At 39.4% G+C, this 21,664-nt stretch overlaps 2 protein-coding genes across 7 annotated transcripts; both read right to left on the bottom strand.

The window, feature by feature from the left end:
• Positions 1-3,230: 3,230 nt before the first annotated feature.
• dbnlb (drebrin-like b) lies at positions 3,231-12,977 on the bottom strand. Of its 6 annotated transcripts, XM_034238390.1 has the most exons (15): positions 12,769-12,977; positions 10,224-10,279; positions 9,908-10,020; positions 9,742-9,816; positions 9,278-9,427; positions 8,881-8,958; positions 8,291-8,442; positions 7,720-7,774; positions 7,449-7,514; positions 7,048-7,171; positions 6,666-6,782; positions 5,464-5,565; positions 5,225-5,274; positions 5,048-5,141; positions 3,231-4,421 (listed from the first exon to the last, which is right to left on the bottom strand). In XM_034238390.1, the coding sequence occupies exons 1-15, from the start codon at positions 12,849-12,851 to the stop codon at positions 4,285-4,287; spliced, it is 1,452 nt and encodes a 483-aa protein (XP_034094281.1). In that variant the 5' UTR covers positions 12,852-12,977; the 3' UTR covers positions 3,231-4,284. The 6 variants fall into 6 exon arrangements, with proteins under 6 accessions (XP_034094281.1, XP_034094283.1, XP_034094285.1 ...); XM_034238392.1 differs by lacking the exon at positions 5,464-5,565; XM_034238394.1 differs by lacking the exon at positions 6,666-6,782.
• A 1,180-nt stretch (positions 12,978-14,157) lies between these two features.
• On the bottom strand, positions 14,158-21,624 carry ube2d4 (ubiquitin-conjugating enzyme E2D 4 (putative)). The gene is made up of 7 exons (XM_034238339.1): positions 21,328-21,624; positions 20,074-20,137; positions 19,909-19,940; positions 19,733-19,810; positions 19,519-19,624; positions 16,962-17,055; positions 14,158-16,849 (listed from the first exon to the last, which is right to left on the bottom strand). Exons 1-7 carry the CDS (start codon positions 21,349-21,351, stop codon positions 16,804-16,806), a joined length of 444 nt encoding a protein of 147 aa, XP_034094230.1. The 5' UTR covers positions 21,352-21,624; the 3' UTR covers positions 14,158-16,803.
• Between the last annotated feature and the right edge of the window lie 40 nt (positions 21,625-21,664).

The raw sequence follows: 21,664 nt of genomic DNA, 5'->3' as shown, positions 1-21,664 counted from the left end.
TACTTTGAGGGTTTGTGACTCTGCAGACCGTTTACATGCATAAAAACCTTCATAACACACAAGGGGACGGGTAATAACCAGAAAAGCATGACATGGGACCTTTAAGTTTAAAAAAGAAAAACCAACAAAGCAAGTGTTTGCTCAAAAACACATATATGGGAGTTATATTTTGGGGGCAACAGTTTCAGCCCTTATAATAAAACTAACTTTTATAACTAACTGGTTTGAATGAGTTAACGGCTCTAGTGTATATTGCATTTTTGCGGGTATCATGACATTCAAATAAACAATTAAATGAAAGCTTTAAACCCAAAACCAAAAGTAAGGTAAGTAAGTAAAATAGAAAAAATCTGCTGTTGTAACGGCACGAGTTTTAAAGAGACCCTATAATGGTACTTTCCAGGTTTACATTAGTATGTTGTGCCTCTACTGTGACACGTTTCCATGCTTTAATGGCAGATGTTTGACTCATTACAGCTGATATCTAGAGTAAACACATGTAGGTAAATGAGTCGAATAAGTAAAAGGTTTGAAACCGGCTGATAGCTGCAAGGAATTAAACCTTACATTTAAGGAAGAGGTGAAGCACTACTTCTTTAAAATGCTTCCTAATGGTCATTGCATGAAAAAATATTGGTTAAAAATAAAATGCCAGCAAAATGCAGAAGTACTAGAAATGAGTGGAAATTGTAATAAACGGTCACCACCTATTCCTCTTACAGTTATGAGTCAGAGGGAGTTGTTTCAAGACTTAATGTTCTTTATGGTCATAGGGAGAATATCAAGTTACTTTCCTACAAATTTCATATGTTATCCAAGAAGATATTAGATCTATCATTTCACATCCTTTTATGTTCTCGTGCAGTCACACTTAACCCTATCTGTATTCTCCCCTTATCTTCCTTTTACAGTGAAATGACCCAGATCTCCGGTGATAAAAACACAGACGGTTGATAAAGCTGCGCTCGACACTATCCCCATTTCCTCCCCTTGTTTTTGAACTAAAAGGGGGATGCCCTATTCCCCCATCTGTTGCGGATAGACTATGACATTTAAAAAATGATTAACATTTAAATGTCAAAATAACCGAATATCTACAAAATGTTCAAACCTCAGGAGGGATTTTTTTTGTTTTGATTGATACGAAAAAAGTTATGTTTTTCCTTTTTGAGATGAGTAACAAGAATCTCTGCAAAACTGTTGTGTTCAAACAGCATATAAACACAATTATATATGTAAAATATAGAAATGAATCATCTAATCTAGGTAACACAATATGTTAATCTAATCTAACACTTCGGATTCATTTCTTAAATGTGAAAACAGTGAACTTCATGAGGAATGCAGACAAACTTGCAAAGATAATGTGTGTGTTCTGAGGAATAGTTTCGGCGAAAACTAAAAGATATACCATGGGGTCAGATTTGAATTTTCCAAAGGGGGGTTCATTTAGCATGACACATTTAAAATAACTAAAGGACAAGTTAAACAAGAAAGTAGAACGAAAGGGAGGTGATAGAAAACTATTTCTGCTAAAAAGTTAGCAATGATTGTGTCAGAGCTAAAGATTTCAGATGTGTGTATCTCACACTGCACTGTAACTTTAATTCATGTATCTTTTCTTTGAAATTAGTGTTTTTAAATGTCATTTCATGATATGTTTCTTAATGCTCTTAATGTCTTTCACTTCTGTAAAGCACTTTGAATTGCCTTGTGTTGAAATGTGCTATATAAATAAACTTGCCTTGCCTTGTTCTATTTGAACTTGTTGAATTACATATATTCATAGTTGTACAATGAGCTAAATAGGAAATTCCTTTTGATTCCACTTAATTGTGACAATATATTTTGCCGAGCTTTGATCTCTTCTATCCCCTGCAAGCGATAACAAATGTGGAGAGCCGTTGAGCAAAAACATCAGTTGTGAGATCGAGAAATCCCCAGCTATTCATTTCAGACTTTCACCGACATAAGGTTGAGATGAGGGCAGTGCGATGTAGATTATAGAAAATATTGTGAATTTTCAGTCACTATCCTGGGAACAATCTGTAACTGGAGTCAGATTGAAGTCATGGTGAGAGACTGTCATAACTTGAACAAAGTTTTCCAGAATTCCAGAGTTGTTTTTGTTTTAGGGATACAAATACACTAACAGAAGTACATCTGCAACCATTTGATTGAGCGTTAAAGGTGTTAAAAAGGGAAAGCTATGTAATACCCGTTTCTAGATAGTGTAGGTGGAAAAGGAAATTACTCTGAAACTAAATACAGATAATAAGTTGATTCATTTAGTGACAAGCTAATATTAAATTACATTTAAAAACACAATTTCATACAAGCTGAAACTAATATTCTGGAAGTATTGAAAGTGCACTATAATAAATTATGTAAAGATGACAATTTAATACAAGGCTTTACAGAAACTTTACTGAATGCCTACGACTTCAAAGTGTGTTTCTTAGGGAGCTTTATTCTGCAGGCATGTTTGATTTGCACATTCAAAATGTGTAAGTAAACAAAAACCCCAGAAAATATATTTGTGATGGGAAAAAGGTGGAGGCGTGTGGCGCAGTGGCTTGTGCGTAGGTGTTCGGATCACAGGTCACAGGTTCAAACCCCACTGCAGTCAGCATGTCGTTGTGTCCCTGGGCAAGACACTTCACCCCAAATTACTCCTGTACTTTACTGTATTGAGTATGTAAGTCGCTTTGGATAAAAGCGTCTAACAAGTAACATGTAATGTAATAATGTAACAAAGCAAGCGAGTAACAGATCTCCAAATTGTTTAAAGATATATTAAAATTAACTATTGTTTTCTTCTTTTTTTTCTCTTGTACGCCATGTAAAGGTTTCGGGGACACACTTACTGTATATTGTGTATGTCTTTGCTTTATTGTAACTAAAAGAACATTTCAAAACAAAGTATTAAAAATGCAGGTTTGTCATATATTTAATCACTTTAAATGAGTAGGACACATCTCTCGTAATTCAAGCGAACAGAGATGAACCTGCAGGACGTGGGTGAGGTGAAATCAGATGATGGTGTGAAAATGAAACCTATGCATTAGCGGTGAATTCCCCAGCTGTTTAATTCCAGGAAACTGATTGAAGAGCTCATAGTGAATCTGTGTATACATCTGAGTTCCTGTTAAACCTAAGAAAATCCCTGCTGTTCTGTCAAGGTTTGATGAAATGTATGCACTGCAATGATCTGAGAAAAAACAAAATCGTGGTTTTGATTATTTATTTTATTATGAAGAATGTCTTTGCATTACAATATACTCTGAAACAATAATGGATACATGATGCCCTTTTGTTTATCAATAATTGTTTTCCCTCAAAGTTTCAAAGGGCCACTTGTGTATTCCATGACAAAACAGGGAACTCGCACGATTTCAATTAAAATGTTACTTTCCCGTCATTATGGCACCATAACAATATCTCTGTTATGCACTCAACCTCAGACCAGCGAGATCTAAACAAAGTAAAATAATGGTGACGCATGATCTCTTCTCTTCAGCTTGTCCCTGAAACGTTAAATATGTTGAAATACTCTGGTTCAGATGAAGACGGACATGAAATGGAAACAACCGTTATACACTCACAGTTAAAGGGAACTGAACCGTTTTATGCATTCCCAACTAAATCCATCCAGAGCACAGCAAACATCGGGATTTCTTTTTGTTCTATTTTTAAATATTCACTTCAAACACAGTGAGACCAGTACTAAAACATGGTTTGAAATTCACACAGGATAAATCACGAAAAAAAAAAGTTCAGTCTGCTGGTAAAGAAAGGCAAAAAACAAGGCAAAAAATTACACTGCAGCTGGTACCGCCATCTTTATTTTTCTTGAAATGCACAGAAGCATTTGCTACAAGTAACGAAAAAAGTATACCTGAAAAGAAACTGAAGTCACTTTGTAAGGAATGTGAACGACAAGTGCTAAATTTAAGACTTAACAAAAGGCTGTTAATGTACTGCATCACATTTAAAGGAAAGGAAATGGAATTTAGGGTGGATAGGGAGGGAGTATTGGTCTTCGCAAATCCCTAAACTATGCCATCAGTCGCTCACAACATCAACAATTAAATGGAATTGCTTTCTTGAAAAGAGGAGGGATTTAGAAAGCTTCTGGCCCACGATCACGTTTCATTGGTCCACGACGCTCCGTTTTCATCCTGATCAGCTCAATGGGAGGAGAGTGTGCAGCGTGTTGTTTTCCTGCAGAGGTTCTCCGGGAGCTGCCAGTGCGATGATGCTGAGGTGGGGTTGGGGGCGGGGCTACATCATCTCCACATAATTGGCTGGGAACATTCCAAAATGGCCGTTTGGGCTGTAGCCCCGCCACCAGCCCTCGTCTATCATCTCGATGCCGGTGAGGATATCGTCGGGATCGAACGAGATCTCTGTGTCGTCAGCTGGAGGAGAAGAGCAGATTCTCATCAATGGCAGGAAAGATACTTCATGATATTCACATTTTAACGATTATTAGACTATCATTCCCACAATGCAAACGTAATAATAGTTGACATATATAGCAGTCACTGGAATACACTATCATTTCGGTCCCAATCGATAGTTTTCACCAGCTTAATTTTAAACGTTTAAAATAAGCTATTCTGTCGTCTTGAAGTCCAAAGAAAATGTACAGAAATGTGGCATTTTATTAACGGCTATGCCAAAAGGTGATTTCTCTTTTTTATGGTTGTCGTCAGATGTTATCATCAGCCTCAAAATAAAAATCTTCTGGGGGAAAAAAAGCCTTAATTCGGCTGCCGCATTTTTCTCTGGTATCATCTTCATCATCACCAGACTTAAATGTATTCAAGTAGGTCACAATAATAGAGTGAGATCTGAATTTTATTTTGTGTTATTGTGGTTATGTAAATCAGCTGTTAGGCCGCAGCCATAACACAGGTGCCAGCCTCCCTTTGTGGGCAGCAAGCGAGAGTCTTTTGACCACAACATTTATTTCTAAAAAGGTTAACTGCCAAAACAATGTTGATTGATTGTTGTTACGGGGTAGTATACAAAGAAAGCTCACCAGCCTGGTAATCATACAGGGCTCTGGCACAGGCGCCTTTGTCCGGCGTCTCATCAGGAGTCAACTCCTCGACGTTGTTCTCCTCCACCTCGGGCTGGAATAAAGATGCATTTCAGAATTATTGATATGAAGGAAGAAAACATTGCATTTCCTGTTAAAAGGTGAGTAAACAATCACCTGAGCAGGCTCTTTAGGAGCCACCTGGATGTGGGCAGCTGGTGCCTCCTCTGAAAAGAGACATTACGGTCAGTGCTGTCTAATAACCAGCAGGGGGCAGCAGCAGCAGCTGATCCTGACAGGTCAGGTGAAGGGAACATTATGTGTATAACATACAAAATGTTTCATGCGATGCAGATGGGAGGGTTGCAATGCTGATGCTTAACAGTGAGGGTGGTGTGATGTGAAATGAGCCCCACCTTCAACCTGCTCCTGCGGCAGAGGGGCCTCCTCCTGCTCCTCCTGCTGTTCCACATGCTCCTCATACTCACACCTGGACTGTCCGTCATCCACATCAGGCTCTTATCACCCAAAACACAAGCACAGACATGCATGTACACAGGGAACACACTCACAGGTCCACACAGGCAGGAGAGCCCCGCCCAACTCACAGAGAGACTTGAGGAGTAACACATAATCTGATATCTTAGGGAAACAAAGTGTGTTGAATGGAAGCATGACTCATGATGTTTGTGATTACAAGGATTATGAAGATGATCAGACACAGAAACGATGAGAAATGAGGCATTTAGTGAAGTATGAGAATGCCACCCAATATGTTGTGTATGCATTCTTTCCACTTGTATAACTGCGTGTAGGTGTGTGTGTCAGGGTTTCCGTTAGCCGGTAATTACTGGTTCTTAGCTGGTACAATTTAATAAAAACCGGTAAATTCAAAACCTGCCGGTCAAAATGTCTGGTAATAATTAGGGATGCTCAGATTGATCGGTGCTCTCTATAAAGGCCGATCAGGAGAGCTGGATCTGATCGATATGGACATAAACGCGAGTGAAGTGTAACCGGACCCGAGAGAGAGATCAGATCAGCTGCTGAGTCTGATGGAGACACGCAGCTCTGCATGATCACCTGAAGCCCCGCCCACTGTTTAGCGCGCTGCATGAGAAACTGACGGGCTGTCAGGAGAGAGGAAAAAGAGAGGCTCCGTTTCTCCCGTGTTATTATCCAAAGTTAATGTAAACTTTTGAATAATGTACTTCATCTACTACAAGTAGTTTGTTTGAATGTAATAATTGTGTTGTTTGTGGAATCATTTATTGAAAAATTAATCTGAACTTTCGATCTGTTACGATTATAAACTGAAGCAATATAAAAATGAGCCCCATGAACTGAGTTTTAAAAATCAGCATATCCGCTCAGAGTCCTGTAATTACCTGCTGACGGAAACTCTGCGACACAATTCTTATTATTAAAACATGACCGGTAACTTTCAAATTTGTCCGGTAAAATAAATTCTGTCCGGACATTTGACCGGCGAGAAAAAAAATCCTAGCAAAAACCCTGGTGTGTGTGTGTGTGTGTGTGTGTGTGTGTGTGTGTGTGTGTGTGTGTGTGTGTGTGTGTGTGTGTGTGTGTGTGTGTGTGTGTGTGTCTAAGCTCACACCTGTGGCACGGACAGGAGAGGCGGAGCCGGCTGGCAGAGGAGAAGCTTGGCGCTGAGGGGATTCGGCTCGTTCAGCTTCATACCCCGGCTTAGCCAGGAAAGGGCTTTGCAGACGCCCTAAGCAGAGACACATACGGAGCCACCAAAAAGTCCAAAAAGAAATGGACGAGAGGGAAAAAGTGCAGACCGGTTAAGCAGAGGAAGAGAAGACGCCACATGATGGAGGCACTGCGTTAAGTATGACACAAAAAAGAAGTCTGAAGGAAAGTTAGAGCTATGAAAAAGACAGCATGGGGCGGAAATCTCCTCTAGCAGAAACCCTGTTCATGGCAGGAAGGGCTGAGACATTTAAAGCTAACAGATTATATGTAGAGGTTGGTACCTGGCTGGGGGCTGACGGGGGGAACAGAGGGGACGTCAGAGTCACTGGGAGTTATTCCTCTCTCTCTCTGCTTGAACATCTCTCTTGGGTTTGAAGCGCGCTGAGAGATGAGAGAAGCCGCCTCCTGGGAAAAAAAGAAGCCACAATAGGAACAATAAGAATTAGAGAGCCTCGGGTTATTAATAATGTAGTGGGAAGTGTTGCCGAGAAAAAAAGGACACAACAGACAGATGTCTTTTTCCGTTAGTGATCACAGAGAAAGGAGACACCATGCAGTAAAGGCTGGAAAATGGAAGGTGTGTTACGTTGAGCTTCGAAGACACTAGAACTTGTTTTGAGATAAGCGAGAGAACAGGAAGTAGTTTGGCCAGAAGAGAGCACTTTCAGGAAGGGGAACTCACGTTGGCCTTTTCCACAGATTCACCTCTCTTGATTCCCTTCGTCTGGGCTGCCTGGTTCTCCTCCTCCTGATGATGTCGATACCAATGTTGACACTGCTGACATCATCTACCTTTCTAACTAAATGAAATGTGTGCACGACCAAAACGGTTCTAACTACATGCATGATCATAGAAACGCTATATAGGAAAGTTCATTTCACACCAGTCCACATTGACACTTCCTTGCAGTTGAAACACATTAACTCAGAGCGACATTTTGTCCTTCACTCACATAGCGTTGTTTCTCCTGCTCTTTAGTGGTTGAATCCTGCTTCTGCTGGTACTTCCTGTCGAACAAATAAGAACAAATATTAAATATATATACACGCCATTTGCAGTGGTGGACAGTAACTAAGAACATGAACTTAAATGTGCTCTAGCTAAGTACAATGTTGAAGTACTTTTAATTCACCTGAGCAAGCCCATTTCCTGCTACTTATAATTCAGAGATAAATAGTTATTTACATGTATTATGTACTACTATTAAGAGGTTAAGATACATTTGTTTTGCTGCAACAGGAAAGTGTTGAACACATCAACAAAAATATTACAGTACTATAATATATATCTTTTTGACATAAGCCAGTGCTGAATGAGTAACCATACTCTTTGTACCACAAGTACATGTTGATGCTAACTTTTATTCTTTAACGCAAGCAACATTTTGAAAGAAGGACTTTAAATTGTAAGTATTTCTACATTGTGGTATTGGTACTTTTACTTTGTCGACCACTGGTAATGCCAACCCTTCAATATGTGCTACATTAAACTGGCCTTGTGTATTTCCATCGGCTGATACCTACTTTTGTTCGTCGATTTGAGACGCCTTCTCCTTGTCCCTCTTCTCCCTCTGCCCTGCCTCTTTGGCCTCTCGGTCCTTCCTCTCTTTCTCCAGGTGCTGGCGCTCATCGTCTGCTTTGGCTCGCTCCTCCTTGCGTCGTTTCTCCTCGTCTTTCTAAAAACCAAACGGACCAACAAGGTCAGCGATGAACTCGGTCATTTGCCTTACAGCCACTGAAAAGCTTGATTTCAGAATAGTTTATCCAAGTGAAAGTGCAAGGCAATGAGCACCACTTTCTATCTGTGACAGGTAAGGGGATGAGCCAAAACTGCAGACAAAGGAAAAGGTTACAACAATGCCTTCGCTGACTAAGAATACGATGCATGCCTTGTATTTTTTGAAGGCTTTTAAGAAAAATGAAAATATGTGTCAAATGTCTTAAAAACTCCTGCACTTTTGCAGATTCTGCAATTTCAAGAGTGGTTTTGGAGTCAATGAATCCAAAGCATCTTACATTAAAAGAACACATTTCTTCGAGAGTCATTTTTTAAAGATGATTGAGGTACTCTGACACTCATGATGTTTTAGTCAGAAGCAGCAGCAGCAGCTTACCTCTGTCTGAGCCCAGAAGTTGTCTTTGTTGGTCCTTTTAATTTCAGACATGGCGTTGGTCTTCTGGTACACTGAGCCCTACAAGAAGGAAAATACATTTCATTATCATTTTGTAACTATCTAATATTTTGATCTTTTAATGACTATCAAATACAAACCAATGGTTGCTTGCTCTGAACCAAAGCATGATACACTACATTCATTGTATTGTGGCCTTCCTTATTGGCCAGCCATTTCCAAATGTTTTATTTTGAAGCATGTATGAATGGCAAAACAAAGAGTAACCCTTTCTTTTAGATGATGAAGCCTAGTTAAGATCTAGCCCTTTGCTTATCTTTCTAGCGTGGAACAAAAGCAAACCGAAGGGCACAAGGCAGGAAATGCATGCGCTGCATACCACGGGACCCTGAGGACCGCTGTCCTGGAAGCGGCTGGGGGCTTCTTTGTGGAAGCTGTAGTTCGCTCCTGAAGCTTTGGCCACCTTTTCCATGATCACCTCGGGCTCCACGTCATCCTCTGCTCTGGCATTTATAGTTACATGGGCTCCCTGAAGCAGCAGGGAATACAAGTTAAATTCACGGGGGAAACACCTACAATTGTTATCTTGGTCTATGCATGCACCACACAATGGTTTGTTTACATGCACTGTATGCTGGTTTGATATAACTCACAGAAAAGCTGTTTATTTTTACAGTAAGCTGTGCAACATTCTCATAGCGTTTCTGTTTTAAAGTCCAGCTTAAAACGCATCAACAACATGCCATTTAGAATAAAAAATAACCTCCGCAAACATAAACAGACAGAAGTAGACATTCAAATGCATATTAAAACTAGATTTGAGTCAAATGTGTAGAGTTTTACCCTGAGGAAAGTAGCCATGGAGCTGACATGATGTGCACATTGCCCTTTCCTGGCGTCCTTTACTCCTTCCCCAGTCTGAAACATAAAGAGATACTCTACAAGTTAAGGGATGGCCACTTAAAAAGGAGGACAAACAAATACAGGATAGTTAAGTGTAACACACACCCCAGTTGATGAGGACATATTTAGGGAGGCCAGAATTTGGATCCTGGACCCGGCAGAAAGCGTACATAATTTTTCCACTGTTCAACTCCTCAACCAACTCCTCCAGTCCTCCATCTGAAGCATAAACATTGTGGTTACTGTGGTTGGTTTTGTAACTGTGGACATTTTTCCTCTTACAAATGTCTGGGTGAGAAAGCAGAGGCAAGCACTCCTTTTGTGCAGATATTCCAGCTGTACGCTGACAACGAAATTCCGGCACACATATTACCATGTTGAGATAATAAAACCGTGATAACTATTTCAGCTCGGTTACTCACCTCCTTTCTCTGCCAGGCGGATATCATTACTGTTTCCCTCGTAGGTGAACAAGGCCCTGTGGAAAACACCGGATTAAGGATATTAAAATACCAGATGAACAGATCACACAGGCAGGCAGAACACAGTTTGTTCCACAGGCTGATGTTGTGCACCATTTCATTCAAAACACTGGATTGTTTTGATCACTCTTAAGCCTCTTTCCAACAGGGTACATTTACAGAAGTAGGGTGTTCGTGTAAATACTATGTAGCTGCCGTTTAAATCCCATTTAACATCAGCCATGTCAGTAATCCTGACAGGATGTGTGTTCCGGCACCAGATAAGATTTCACTGACGTTTCCTCGATACTAAATGTGAAACAAAAAGGATCAGCAGCACTTCACAAATGGATACCTAGTTTATACTGAGCCCTTTTTCTAAAAGAACATTTCCCATGTTTAATCAAATCAAATCAGGTTTTATTTATATAGCACATTTTTAAAACGATTTGTGGTCGAGCCAAAGTGCTGTCCATGCAAATAAAATAAATAACATTACTACAATCGCAAACAGAAGACAATAAATTACAACAGCAAATATAAAAATCAAACACAGGGAAATGTCATGAGTCGTGCTCAGCTCTGACTAGAAGGCCAGGGAGAATAAGTGAGTCTATAGTGAGGATTTAAAAACCCCTAGGGTCTGGGCCGACCTCGCATGGAGGGGCAGAGTGTTCCAGAGCCTGGGGCCAGCTGCTGCGAAGGCTCGGTGCCCTCGGGTTTTGAGCCTGGTCTTGGGCACGATCAGCAATAGCTGGTCAGCAGACCTTAAAGCTCTGGCTGGGGTGTAGCGATGGAGGAGTTTGGCTATATAGGCAGGAGCCAGCCCATTTAGTGCTTTAAAAACAAATAAAAGGATTTTAAAATCAATTCGGAACCGAATTGGAAGCCAGAATTGGGGTGATGCGGTGACGCTTTTTGTGGCCAGTGAGAAGACACGCAGCTGCGTTTTGGACTAGCTGCAGGCGTCTAATTAACGCCTGGTCCATACCCACGTATAGGGCGTTGCAATAATCCAGTCTTGAGGTAACAAAGGCATTAATAACCCTTTCTAGGTCTTTAAAAGATAAAAACGACTTGGTTTTGGCCAATAGTCTCATTTAAAAAAAGCAGGATTTGACTACGGTGCTGACCTGCTTATCACATTTAAAAGCGATATTGAAGGTCACTCCAAGGTTCAGAGGGGAGGATGTTTTTATTGAGGGAGCCCAGAATATCAACCATTTCATTTCTGTATTGGAGTTAATATTAGGGAAATGCTACATAAATCATATTCATCTAAATATTAAGGAGACAAACACTTACCAGAGTGACTTGTGGCAATGCTTTCCTGTGTTGTAAATGATGCTAAACTAAATATGTGTTGGATTGTTGGCTGAACAAAGCAAGTCATTAAATAACGAGCCTTGGGATATGTTTATTCATGATCATTTACTATCAGAAGTTTAACCCATTATGTATCAATGATGCATTTTATCATTGGTTACAGCTGCTATCTGATGTCACACAGATATGACTTGGTACTGCAGTGAAGATGTTAAGCCATTTAATAGAAAACCATTGATGCTCACAGACAAATCATCATTTGGCTTGTTCTTATACACAAACTCCACTCATGATATTCGCTTTTATTAGCCATGTGCTTTATTGTGTTCAACATGATTATCCCCAGAGTTCTTGTAATAACAATGCAAACCAGAACCAATGCATGTTCATTCATGTTCAGTGGCCTTGCAAGTGTTTGTATTTCAGATCAGAAGAGTATAACGCAAACATAGAGCTAGGTAAGTGGAAGTGGCTCACACTGAAACTACTCGATGATTGATGGCTGCTTTTCCTGTCAGCATCATTTCAGAAAACCCCCAAAGCAAGTTGTGGTGTTAGGCGGTGGCTGAGTGAAAAGTGGCACACATTTAACAGACACGTTTTTGACTAAATATGGAGCCTGCCGGGATCCCTGGGCAATTTCTCCGCGAGATTAATTAATTCAGGTCATCATTAAACACAGAAGCTGTCATCAACAGGTTAAACTCAGCCTAAAGGCAAATACATTTACTGCATCAAAGAGGAAGTTCCTGGATTTAACTTCTGATATCTCACCAGGAAGTGGGCGAGATAGCTATCAACCTGTTCATTTAATTGTACGATCCAATTGTATCAAAGTATGATAATAAATCACATGCAAATAATGTAGTGTTTAGCCTGTCGGTTTTCAGTGTACCAAGCTTATTAACAATGTTACTAGCTATTCAGTTAGCTACGTTAACATACGTCGTAATGGCAAATGTGAGAAAATAAAATCTTACTTAATTCAACTTTATCGCTAAATGTAATACGTAGAAGCCTCCTGTTATTAACAAAGTAACATTTAGTCCCGTATTAAGTTTATCCAACGTAAGGATACCTTAACTTACTTGACGACAATGCTAGCCAAAACTGAAGCTAACAAAATGCCTCCTACAATGTGCAAATGTTGTAGTTTTGTTTTTTTAATGCTGCTACTTACCAGTTCGTACTGGATTTTTCGTCCACCACTTCCTTAAATGCAGCTGTTAATGCAGTGCCGTTTTTGCTGAGGTTAACTGCCATCGTTGTGTTTAGTACAGCTAGCCAGCTAGCTATCTATCCGGGATGCGCCCTTCCTATTGGGAGGAGCGGCGTGATGCTGACTTTCAGCTGGGCAGGAAGCTAGGTCAGATAGCAGCTAACCACAGCCACGGTGCACTGCATTTAAATAGCGTGACACACCGAAAAGGCGGAGATAGTTTGCGTTTTTTATTATTCTAATATTGGGTTTAAATATATTTAATTCAAATTGCCAATAGTTATTGAAATTTAGAAAATTCCCTAATTCAGGATGTTTGATCGAATACAAAATAGTCCTGCGCAGAGATTGTGTTGTAAGCACCGCACTAACCTCGCATGAGGTTTTTATGAATGAAATGCACCCTAGACCTAGTTTCACAGGTAAACGGCGTTTACAGCATTTTTTGTAAGTTAGGTAAAGAGTTGCTCTCAACTGTCATTGCGCTGCGGACGCTGCTTTAAGAAAGGGAGACATTTTCTTCCAGCATAGCAAAAGTCCCTTTGCCATGCTGGGAATCAAACCACCAACCCTCTGACTCTAATCATCCACTTACCCTTTGCATCCTGGACATCTCTCGCGATCATTTTACCGCCTGGGGTTCTACGTATATTATGGGTTTACACCATAGACTGTATATATAAAGGTTTACACAGATACAGAAATAAATAAATATATACATTAAAATGAAAATAAATGTAGAAATACATTAAAGACATGTAATAATGCGTGTTCTGTTTTATTCTGAACTTTAATCTTTTTAGTTATACATTTATTTTTTATTGTATGAATTCCTTTATTTATTCCTGTATTTAAGCATTTTTTGTTTTTTTACTTATGTCATGTTCTGACCTCCATCCCTGTGTGCTCGTTCTGTGCATAAAGGTACATATTTTGTTTTATGCTATGCTGATAAAATTATGCCACTTTTTCTAACAAAGTGACGCCATGGCTCGCTATATACTGTTTTAATTGGCATGTCCTGTATTGAATCTCTATCTTTGCATGTTTCAATTTATTTTATTAATTTGTTATTTTTTTAAATATAATCATTTATTTTCATGGTGACTTTGCAACACCTGTCCACGGTGCATCAACAGCAGTTTATATGTATGTGGACTGTCCCTGTTCAATAAACTAATAATACAAATACAACCTTTACACAACTTTCTCTGCTTATAATGTATAAACAGTAATTCGGTTTATTTAGAAGCATTTGCTCCTCATTTCATACCATCAATGGACACAGGGTTCTGGCTCATGGCATACTGCTTTGTTAGACATCGTGAAGACAAAAAAGTTACTGCAGACAACGGTAAACCAAGATGAGCTTTATTCATATGTTATGACAAGATCAATAGTTATCTTGTGTAGGCTATGTGAGGGCAAGTGGACAATCATGGTGGCATTTCAAGCACACATATTCCAAATTTTAAGATGCATGAAGACTGGTCCTGCATTCAGAAAAAGCCAGGATGAAATTTCAAAAACAAAAACATTGGTAGTGTTCAAGCAAGTTTCCATGTCTACTGATGAACCGCATCGCCCATTTGGGGGAAAAGAGCCCTGATAGCAAATGTACAGATTATGACAATGTTCTCTCTATATATCTACAAAATGAGTGTTAAGGCTAAAATTTTAGTCAGAGGTGTTAGGCAGATGAATCGTAACGAAATCCCTGATATCTGGCAAATGGCTGTGAGAAGGTTCTCCAGAGTGCAAAGCATGCCAAGCTGCCTATATAAACTCTATTGAGCACACTGGACAGAAGGAGTTAATGTCACGCCACTCACAGGATGAATTGAAGCTGCATTCAATCATAAAGTTGGAAGATACTCTGCTTTCAAATAAATAAATAGCCAAATGAACAAACAACACAGACAAAGTAGTACTATAATCAAGTCATTTTCAATTGTGGACTGACAGCAAAAGACTATCACTGCATCAGAGGGTTTTCAAAACATATTAGTGTTTACTGTATTTAAGGACAACTTGTTTTGACCATTTTCTCAACATCAGCAAACATTCATGAAAATCTATATTTGGCGCCTAAACCATGGGGTAATTCTACAATCAAAGCCTTTCAAATGTCCATGCTTTAGTATTGGCCTTTCTGGATAAACACACTCGATAATGCCTAAAAAGCTAAATTTATTCCCCGTTATGTCAAATAATTCCCTTTATGTTGGCAGCATCAGCACATTATGAGCCATGTTGAAAAGAAAGAAAAATATCATAGCATTTCTTTACTACTTTATCCAACAGTTACAATGGATTATATTTAAACCAATATTACATAATGACACATCACGATCTTGTTAAATTCTGGTGACATGAATGAAAAATAAAATGCCTTTCACTAAAGCTTTCAATACAATAAAAGAGGTCACAAATGTATCACAGAGACAAACTGTTTTACTGTCAGTGTGGATGATTAATCCCAAAACAAACCTTTGCAGACCCGAATATGAACATAAAGAAATGATGACAAACTTCACATCACTTGATATGTAAAGCAGATGAAATTCTCATGGCAACTGTATTAATTCCCCTCAAGTAACACGATTCACATGACTCGATATTACCATGTTTTGAAAATGTCAAGTCTGTTTGAGTTCCCATTTTGAATGAGTGACACAGGCTGTAGCAAAAGGCCATTTCATTTTAGAAGAACAGTAGCATGTAAAAGCTCTTCACATCCGAGTGTTATTCAAAAATAAATGGAGATGGTAATGCAAAGAACTTGAGAGATGATAAAATAAAAATCGCTCTGTGACTAAATGACAGTACTTCGAGGACAGCTTATTTGTGTGTACACACTATGAAGAACTTCAGGAGTGCTGATCTGTCTTTGATCATGTTGCCTCTTTAGGAAGTGTGTATGTTTTCCTTTTTTGTGAACAAAACATTGAACTAATGTCAGTACAATTTTTAAGAAGCCTGCTCATTTTTCTCACCATGGGTCACTGCATGTGAAGGCTGATGTTTTGATTAGATACCTGAGTAACTGCACTGAGGTGGTGGCACACATTCAGCTAGATGCCAAAGAGTAGCCATGTTCATAGCTACACAACAAGTAATAAGTCAAACAGTAGTATTTTCTGCACTATGGACACCAGCCATGGGTGGTTACTTATATGGAATATAAGTGCAATGACAGCATGTGTGAGAAAAATGGAGGTAGACATTTGCCCTATGGAGCACCACTGAAGTGAGGCAAGGGCCAGCTGGCTGTTAACAGCAGCTCTCCAATGTCCTCAAACGCACTTAAGTACTGTCGCTATTTAAATGCAGTGAGTGATAAGAGACTGATCCTTCTTTACACCTTTCACATTGTTTGGGGGTAGAGACAGCATGTGCCAACAGATCGACTGCTGGTAATGGCACTGCACCACTTCGTGTTGAACAGGGAACATTCTGCCTCAATTGCACATAAACCGAAAATAAAAACACAGAAAGGCCACTAAATACACGGAAACACAGTAATAACAAGACATCCAGTGGGACATAGACAAGTACCTCTGAAATAAAGGGAGAGCCAATCTCCGAAATAAACGTTTGCTTTCCGAGTAGCATAATGATATGACTCATTGAGGGTGAAAATGATGCGAATGAATAGCAAAGATGAAGGTGATAATCACAAAAGCAGGAGTAACAGTTTAAAGTCTGAGTGTGGCGGTATGGACTGTGAAGAGTATTTCCGGTATTCCATATGGGAGTGCTTTAAGGAGCCTGTCAGGTCCTGCTCAGCAGATCCATACAAGTCATGAAGGACAGCACATGGTAGCAGCTCAGCACATGGAAAGCCAGGTGGCACTGTACCTCATTGTATCGCTTCCTCCTCCAAAAGATGTTGTCTAGTTTAGTTTTTTTCCCCCTCTGTCGCTCATTTGCCTCAAGTTACAAATCAAACGTGTTTATTTTGTTCTCATTTGTATTTTGATCTCCCTGGCCTTCTCACATTGCGTACTTATGTGTCCATTCTCTCGCTGATTTGTTGTACCTGTAAGACAAAGGCAACGTTTGTAAGAGGTTTCAGGTGAACATAAAAACTGAAGGATTTATCTCCAAACAGTAGTACGACTGAGTAAATCTGATCAATGTTTTACACTCACTTTTCCCTGTCAGCCTTGTATGTATGGGCGATCTCTGGCACCAGTGGGTCGTCAGGGTTTGGATCACAGAGAAGAGAGCAGATAGACAATAATACTGTGGAAGAATGGATAAGGGAGAAATTAGATGACTAACAAAAACTGGGGATTTATTGGCTAAGGCACTAAGTAGTTGAGCAGTGTTTCTTTACATAATCCCCACAGTCGAGCCTATATATTAATATATACATGACCAAATAGCAGAACCTCATTTTAGACATGGCTTTATTTGCCCTGACGGTCTCATGTTACATTTATAAATTGCCACTTATAGTCATTGACCCGATTTGACATTTTAAACACTTGTGAAACTTGAGCTTCACGGTTATAGACTGGCCTTGAACATTTTCAAATAAGATGTATCCAAATCCCCAGATGCACATGATAAAAACCTGTTATGATGAATAGGAAAAGCAGCAAACAGAGTAAAGAATGTTATTAAAAGTCAGTGCTCTTAGGGATGTTGCAACAAATTACATTTTTGGAAATATACATGAACAGCATTTTGGCACTGGGGCATAAGAGAAAACACAGTCAGAGTATAAAGAAAGTTAATCAAAGTTAGTGACACTTGGAAGTCTAGAAGAGGATCTACCTAGGGTATGATTGTACCTAGAAATACAATTTGAAAAAATGACATCTTGTTATTCAAGTTTCATCATTAGGATTCCACTTGTCTCATGACATTGCAGTGGTGTATTTGCAGCTATTCTCCCTGAATCTGTGTAAGAACTCAAATGTGTGTTTTTGTATTTCTTTAAATTAAAAGGCTATATGTTTGCCAATTATTGCCTCTTGGCTTAATGATGTGGAAACTTCAACATCCTCTATAGACCCTTCTTCAAATGGACATTTTGACTTGAAAAACCCAGGATTGGCTATTAACATCATATACAGTTTGCATCATATTAAAGGTGGGGTAGGTAAGTTTCAGAAACCGGCTCGAGTGCACTAAAATTTGAAAGTCCACAGCCGAAAAGAATCCGCCCCTTCCTTCAGACTTCCTTACAGAGCACCTCCTCCAACACACATGGACGCGCACATGACGTCAGCAGACTGGTGAAAGTGGCCGCCTGTTGCTGGCGAGTCATTGAAGTACTGCTGCAATGCACGCCCAATGACGGCACGCCCAATGAGGGCACGAGATATATTTGTGCGTGCACGAGATGGAAGGCTGACAGACAGGGCGACAATCCAATTACTGCTTCCACAGATGACATTTTTTTATGGATTTTTTGTCGAAGCACTTAAGATATTCATTGCTATCGGGATGTTAAGAGCATTCCATGGAATATAACAAAAAGTGTATCTCGAGCCGGTTTCTGAAACTTACCTACCCCACTTTTAAGCTGCATTTAACAATGTTCTAAGACAGTGGTTCTCAAACTTTTTTCAATAATGTACCCCCTTTGAAAAAGAAATTCAGCCAAGTACCCCCTGATCAGCGCAAAAACTATTTGTTAAGGAAAACATGCCTATATAAAGAGGTACAGTACAGCGCTGCACCATCAGTGTCTGATTTATTAAAACAACATTGTAACTGAGAAACACTTAAATGCTACATTTCAAATGTTTACAATCCATCACTAAATTCATGGCAAACCAATTTTAACATCATGAGACGACATTAGTTGCATTGAACTGATCTTTTTAATAAGTTGTACTTACAATGTAGTGAAACATGGGCTCGTGCTTCACTGAGGATCTTTGTCATTCTGACAGGGAGGCACCTGCAGTTATTACACTTCGCGTTTTGAAATATGTGCAACTCTGTTAATATAAAACCCACACTGCTCAAACTTCCTTACTTTTTCAAAAATTGGTATATCTATTTATTTTGGGGCGTGGGGAATGAAGAGAAAAATATATGAGCATTTTATGAGCATGGGATTTTGACTCCTCATAAAAACATTATGCATAATGCTGCCTATACTTTGCGGCCACACGCCGTTGCCAAGCAACGCTTATTGTTTAGGTCCTTTGATAAGCAGGCAGTCATAATTAACTAGAACTAGCTAGATCTGATAGATTTGGACATAAACGCGAGTGAAGTCTAACCGGACGCGAGAGAGAGATCAGATATCAGATCAGCTGCTGCTGACGGAGAACACGCAGCTCTGCATGATCACAGCTCCGTCCGCTGTGACGGACCGTTGAGCCGAGCACTTAGCTAGTTTATCTACTCTGGAACTAGCTAAACTATTTATAAATATGTTTATTATTTACTGTCGGGTCACTTATTACAGGTTCAACGAGCTGCACGAGACTGACGGGCTGTCAGGAGAGGAAGAGGAAAAGAGAGCACCCCGTTTACTTTTCCCATTTTATTATCCAGAATTACTGTACACTTTTGAATAAAGTAGTTAATCTACTATTAGTAGTTTGTGTAAATGCATTAGTTATGTTTTATTTTTTCATTCACATAAAATAAATCTCCCGTACCCCCTGCAGTACTCCAACGTACCCCTAGGGGTCCGCGTACCCCCATTTGAGAACCACTGTTCTAATACATATCACGTACCTTTTGAAACTGTAAGTGCAGGTGACCATTGTGATCTCAGTATATCCAGACAAATACTTCCATTGCTGTTGATATTGGGATGGTAAATTTTAGTTGTGAATGCAACCTAGGAGAAAATGGAAAAATAATGTTATTTTCCAGTTAAGCCCATAACCTTTACCACAGTAATATTAATGAATAATAAGTGAGTTCATTTTTTTTTTTCACGACTCACTTTGGGTGGTTTGAAGGGGTAATCTGTTGGGAAGTGAATGGTGAGGAAAAACACTCCGCTTTGATATGGACTGTCACTCTATAGAAGTAAAAATAGAAACAAATCAAGTAAGTTGACAACAATGTTTTTGATATTTCAATCAAATTAGAATTTGGTCAAGAATCGGTTTCACTTACGGGACCCATTATTGTTGCCTGCCAATGAAATACTGGAGAAAAAATAGATAAAGCACTTAGAACATACATCTGTAAGCAAATTCCTGACACAGAATCACATTCTCCAACAATGAGGTCATATTATGTTCAGGATCATACTGATGCAGCAATCTCCTAACTACTTACAATCCTCTCCAACTGGTCCAGCGGAGCATTGTGCAGGCGGGTCCCTCTGCAGGTCAGACAGCTCCTGAAGGCAACACAATCACATATAATACAATTGTGAATTTACTGTTCATTTGCAGTCTGGTACAACAACTATGCTTTTTGCAAAGAAATCACATACATCTTAAAATGGTGGTTGCATGGAGTGGTTGCTTTACATTTATGTATGCTGGGAGACTCATGTCTGTGGAAACTGGAAAGCCAACTTAACCTTTCTGGTGTTGGAACCCAATTTCTAGACATGTTGTATTACTGGAAAAACTAGTATTTGGGCTGTTGCCATGTGGTTTAAGTACAGATGACATAAAGTATAAACATCAGTTACATTTACACCGGAAGGTTATATACAAAAGTAACAATAGAAACGAAACAAAAATGTTCCTAATAAAATAAACAAGGCTAAGGCATACACGTGTATGTTAAATTCCACTTATTATATCAACAACGAGCTCTTTTGCCAAACGCCACATCATACTATTCACCAAACGACAGCACGGGGAGAAAAACAACAGATGGTTAAACATAAATTAAGCCTGTTATTTAACGGGCTTTGTGTATCTCTTAAAATGAACCCTATCTATTCAGTTATATAAATACACACCGCGGCCTGCTCCAATGGCCCATTTGCCACTCCATATATGGAAACAGTGACACTAGGGTTCAATTTTGGCAACATGAACGCATCTGTCATAAAGCTACTAAACACACCACTAGCCGTACCATTAGTGAGCAACCACAAAGATAAAGACACTGTCAGGTTAATAATTTAAAACCAAACCCTGTAACGTTACACCTCAATCAATCAATCAAACCAGAGAACAGTTAGCTTGCTGCTAGCCTAAATCTGCATTGCGAAACAACTTGTTTGGCGTATCAGATAACGCTTACAACCTATTCTGTATAATACATATACTGAAGTATTAATAATGTTCCAAGGAATGAATTACAAATAAACACAAACACGACGTAGCTGTCAGAATAATGACGCTGTTTGGGTTGTTATCGATAGCTAACGGTAACGTAGCAATGCACCAACAGGGCCACCAGTGGTTAGTCTTTGTCCGTACATTATTTTAACATGGAGCACAAAAACAAGCGAGTCATGCTAAGGATATATTAAATATAATGCTGTACACTGCTACGATAGGAACAAAGGGTCACACGGTCAGAAAATAATGTAAAGTACTGTTAGCATTTTCAAAAAAATACACTCACCTTCTGAATTCGTTTCAACGCCATTGAATCAATGGCTAAAGCTTTGTAGCCTGTCAGCTAACAGCTAGCACTTCACACATACAATTTGGCTTCCGTGGCCGCGTACTTCCCAATCTCACTTAATGTTTATCAGGAAATCACGTCTTATTTAAAGCAGGTTTGGGGTTTGGGGTTTGCAGTTCAACCAAAGCGACAAATTGTGGGTTAAATATTGATCTTTCGTTCGCTTGCCACAGAGCAACCGAGATATTTAGCTGTCTCTTCTCTGATCTCGTTGCTCCTCCCGGTGCATGGCAAACCGTTTTTTTGTAATATCGCGAGACTTGTCGTACAAATC

The sequence above is a fragment of the Gymnodraco acuticeps genome, unplaced genomic scaffold, assembly GCF_902827175.1.
Source record: "Gymnodraco acuticeps unplaced genomic scaffold, fGymAcu1.1, whole genome shotgun sequence".
Classification (NCBI taxonomy): domain Eukaryota; kingdom Metazoa; phylum Chordata; class Actinopteri; order Perciformes; family Bathydraconidae; genus Gymnodraco; species Gymnodraco acuticeps.
The sequence above is the reverse complement of the archived record's forward strand: the minus strand, read 5'-3'. Positions and strand labels throughout refer to the sequence as shown.